Source organism: Taudactylus pleione, unplaced genomic scaffold, assembly GCF_031769625.1.
Source record: "Taudactylus pleione unplaced genomic scaffold, aTauple2 ptg000372l, whole genome shotgun sequence".
NCBI classification, from domain to species: domain Eukaryota; kingdom Metazoa; phylum Chordata; class Amphibia; order Anura; family Myobatrachidae; genus Taudactylus; species Taudactylus pleione.
Genome location: NW_028284773.1, coordinates 8,137,506 through 8,142,500, shown reverse-complemented (window position 1 = coordinate 8,142,500; position 4,995 = coordinate 8,137,506). Strand labels below are relative to the sequence as shown.

The 4,995-nt window shown below is 44.0% G+C and overlaps 1 protein-coding gene across 1 annotated transcript in view; it reads left to right on the top strand.

The window, feature by feature from the left end:
* The window catches only part of UTS2B (urotensin 2B), a 20,814-nt gene extending 16,054 nt beyond the window's left edge, over positions 1 to 4,760 (top strand). The window contains exon 5 of the mRNA XM_088444728.1: positions 4,356 to 4,760. Coding sequence (XP_088300854.1) covers positions 4,356 to 4,381 — 26 coding nt within the window. The 3' untranslated portion in view covers positions 4,382 to 4,760. The remainder of the gene's footprint in view (positions 1 to 4,355) is intronic.
* Positions 4,761 to 4,995: the final 235 nt, after the last annotated feature.

Below are 4,995 nucleotides of genomic sequence, written 5' to 3'. Positions count from 1 at the left end.
CAGCAGAACAAGAAAACAGTGACATACAGTACAAGACAATGGAAGACAAATACATGGTATATAAACATTGCTGCAACAGTAGCAGGATGGCAAAAGTCACGGGTTAGGTGCTTTTGAGTATAGCGTAGATAACAATATAAGTAAAGAAATGAAAAGCACATGAGCGAAGAGGGCCCTGCTCGTAAAAGCTTACATTCAGGTGTAGGGGGAGCACACTGCCTCCTATATCATTTATACCAGATGAAGGGGGAGCACACTGCCTCCTATATCATTTATACCAGGTGCAGGGGGAGCACACTGCCTCCTATATCATTTATACCAGGTGCAGGGGGAGCACACTGCCTCCTATATCATTTATACCAGGTGCAGGGGGAGCACACTGCCTCCTATATCATTTATATAATGTGCAAGGGGAGCACACTGCCTCCTATATCATTTATACCAGGTGCAGGGGGAGCACACTGCCTCCTATATCATTTATATAATGTGCAGGGGGAGCACACTGCCTCCTATATCATTTATACCAGGTGCAGGGGGAGCACGCTGCCTCCTATATCATTTATACCAGGTGCAGGGGGAGCACACTGCCTCCTATATCATTTATACCAGGTGCAGGGGGAGCACACTGCCTCCTATATCATTTATACCAGGTGCAGGGGGAGCACACTGCCTCCTATATCATTTATACCAGGTGCAGGGAGAGCACACTGCCTCCTATATCATTTATACCAGGTGCAGGGGGAGCACGCTGCCTCCTATATCATTTATACCAGGTGCAGGGGGAGCACACTGCCTCCTATATCATTTCTACCAGGTGCAGGGGGAGCACACTGCCTCCTATATCATTTATACAATGTGCAGGGGGAGCACACTGCCTCCTATATCATGTATACAATGTGCAGGGGGAGCACACTGCCTCCTATATCATTTATACCAGGTGCAGGGGGAGCACGCTGCCTTCTATATCATTTATACCAGGTGCAGGGGGAGCACGCTGCCTCCTATATCATTTATACCAGGTGCAGTGGGAGCACACTGCCTCCTATATCATTTATACCAGGTGCAGGGGGAGCACACTGCCTCCTATATCATTTATACCAGGTGCAGGGGGAGCACGCTGCCTCCTATATCATTTATACCAGGTGCAGGGGGAGCACGCTGCCTCCTATATCATTTATACCAGGTGCAGTGGGAGCACGCTGCATCCTATATCATTTATACCAGGTGCAGGGGGAGCACACTGCCTCCTATATCATTTATACCAGGTGCAGGGGGAGCACACTGCCTCTTATATCATTTATACCAGGTGCAGTGGGAGCACACTGCCTCCTATATCATTTATACCAGGTGCAGGGGGAGCACACTGCCTCCTATATCATTTATACCAGGTGCAGGGGGAGCACACTGCCTCCTATATCATTTATACCAGGTGCAGGGGGAGCACACTGCCTCCTATATCATTTATACCAGGTGCAGGGGGAGCACACTGCCTACTGTATCATTTATACCTGGAGCAGGGGGAGCACGCTGCCTCCTATATCATTTATACCAGATGCAGGGGGAGCACACTGCCTACTGTATCATTTATACCAGGTGCAGGGGGAGCACGCTGCCTCCTATATCATTTATACCAGGTGCAGGGGGAGCACGCTGCCTCCTATATCATTTATACCAGGTGCAGGGAGAGCACACTGCCTACTGTATCATTTATACCAGGTGCAGGGGGAGCACGCTGCCTCCTATATCATTTATACCAGGTGCAGGGGGAGCACACTGCCTCCTATATCATTTATACCAGGTGCAGGGGGAGCACACTGCCTCTTATATCATTTATACCAGGTGCAGTGGGAGCACACTGCCCCCTATATCATTTATACCAGGTGCAGGGGAAGCACACTGCCTCCTATATCATTTATACCAGGTGCAGGGGGAGCACACTGCCTCCTATATCATTTATACCAGGTGCAGGGGGAGCACACTGCCTACTGTATCATTTATACCTGGAGCAGGGGGAGCACGCTGCCTCCTATATCATTTATACCAGATGCAGGGGGAGCACGCTGCCTACTGTATCATTTATACCAGGTGCAGGGGGAGCACACTGCCTACTGTATCATTTATACCAGGTGCAGGGGGAGCACGCTGCCTCCTATATCATTTATACCAGGTGCAGGGGGAGCACACTGCCTCCTATATCATTTATACCAGGTGCAGGGGGAGCACACTGCCTCCTATATCATTTCTACCAGGTGCAGGGGGAGCACACTGCCTCCTATATCATTTATACCAGGTGCAGGGGGAGCACACTGCCTACTGTATCATTTATACCAGGTGCAGGGGGAGCACGCTGCCTCCTATATCATTTATACCAGGTGCAGGGGGAGCACGCTGCCTCCTATATCATTTATACCAGGTGCAGGGAGAGCACACTGCCTACTGTATCATTTATACCAGGTGCAGCGGGAGCATACTGCCCACTATATAATTGATATAGGACCATGCTCTGCTCATAACTCATCATATGTTGTTTTATCTACATTATCTATATTATTTTTTTTCACATAATATAAGAATAACTTAAATAATAACCTTAGCTGTTTGTGTTGGGGGCTGTCTAGCTGTCAGAGCTTTAGAGATTTTAATAGGTTTATTTATTATTATTTATTACCAGTTATTTATATAGCGCACACATATTCCGCAGCGCTTTACAGAGAATATTTGGCCATTCACATCAGTCCCTGCCCCAGTGGAGCTTACAGTCTATACTTCCTATCACATGGTCACACACATACACACTAAGGATAATTTTTGCTGGGAGCCAATTAACCTAACAGTATATTTTTGGAGTGTGGGAGGAAGCCGGAGTACCTGAAGAAAACCCACGCAAACACAGGGAGAATGTACAAACTCCACACAGTTAGGGCCGTGGTGGGAATTGAACCCATGCCCTCAGTGCTGTGAGGCAGTAACGCTAACCATTACACCGTCTTTGCTACCCTTTTAAATTCCTTTTACATGCTTTTTAGCACTATTTAATACAAATTAAAAAACACAAATACAAAGTGATAGCACTTGGGATGCAGTAAGCATCGCATTTTGGAGGCAGTGCATTCCGCCAATGATCACATGCATAGCATCGTTCAGTAACATCATATGAATAGCTGTCATTTGTGGTGTGAGGATTTCCAGGTTTTTGACCCAGGAGTCCTTCGTTGCATGCGCGAGTCATGGGGGGCCCTGGGAGGTATCCTATTGGAACCCTCTCTGTGAAAACTCAGATAAGAAGCCCATAAGTTTCTATTAGGCAACGCCATCTATAGATGGTGTTGCTTAATGGGAATAAGCTCCAGAAAGATTTGCTATCCTGAGCTTGGTGCATACGCATGCATATACAAATACTGTAGTGTTAAAAACCATATAAAATTAAGTGTGTCCCACCTCTAGTATGTCATACACACGCAAGTGACACAGACACAAAAAGGACACAGGAATTGTCAGACATGGACATGGAACACAGAGACAAACATGGGATATCCTGTACAGACAGATATATTTACTAAAGTGTGGGTTTATGGAAGTGGAGATGCTGCCTATAGCAACCAATCAGATTCTTGTTATCATTTATACAGCAGCTGTTAGAAGATAATAGCTAAAATCTGATTTTTGCTATGGACAACATCTCTACTTCTGTAAACCCACACTTTAGTAAATATACCCCTTAGAATCAGTGGCTGAAGTATGGCTACAGCATCTGGAGGCAGTAGCATCTAATCCTACCCCGTTACCACCCCCCCCCTCCCCGCCCACTGAGGGATTCCACCCACTCACTGATGTCGCTCACGGGACTACTCAGTATAGAGGGGAGGGAGCTTGTTCTACCATCTTGTGATTGCCCTTCCCCTATTAAAAGTTGCCATTACACCTAAAAAATGGTCTGTAGTCAGGGACACATTTACTATTTCATAAATCCCCATTGGGCAAGGGCAGTGCTTAATCCATGGGCTCACACTCCACATAAGTACTCTTTTTAAAATTACTGACACATTTCTGTATAAATATAAATATAGACAGCAGGTCTCATACTCCAAGTATTCTGCAAATATAGACAACAATATGCCCAATTTAATTAATCCTAACTTCCTTTGTTCCTCATTAAATGTATTCTTGTGCCAAGGAATTTGATATTTTAGGTCCCGTTAACCCAGTGGGCCCTAGACTGGATCTAAAAAAAACCTTCCAATTATATTTTGTTTATGCGAACATACAGTATGTGGGTCTTTTTTCATATCACATCTCTTTCATCATTTGTGTGCAGAAAGTAACTAATTTCCCTGTATTTTTATGTCTTTGCACAGCTTGTTTTTGGAAATATTGTGTGTGAAGAATACCTAAGAGCAGAGAGTGTATTCATTATGATTCTTATCGGAGCGCTTGTCATACAGACCAAAGGAAAAATCAGCAACAATCAAGAACTATGAAGTTATTTTTTTAAGCAATGTTTGTCATTTAATTCTGTATATTGGTGTTTATCTCAGTAGAACGCTACACATGGTGCAGTATTGAGCTACTGATTTTACTGAGTTTTGTGGAATTTGCAATGCATTACAAATCAACTATCGATTAGAATTTATAATCTGAATTTATTACTGTATTTCCGAACATCAGTTGCAGTTACATTACCCACTGTTGTAGTTATGAAGCTATGTATATTATTCTACACAATATTACTTGTTAAGGTAGCAAAATAAATAATTTTTGTTTCATTGGTTCAATAAAAATGTCTCAATTACTGTACATATATTTAAATTGTTCACATCCATTACTGGGCATTCTGCTGCTATTACTACAGAAGCCATGTTTCTGACATAGAAATGAAGCATGTGTCTATGACGGCTATATATTTGAAATCTGCAATCATTCCAGCTGTCTGTCACTGGGGCTTATGCAGAGCTGGTAGCAAAATGTGTCTAAATGAAAAAAAAGTGCAAAAATAGA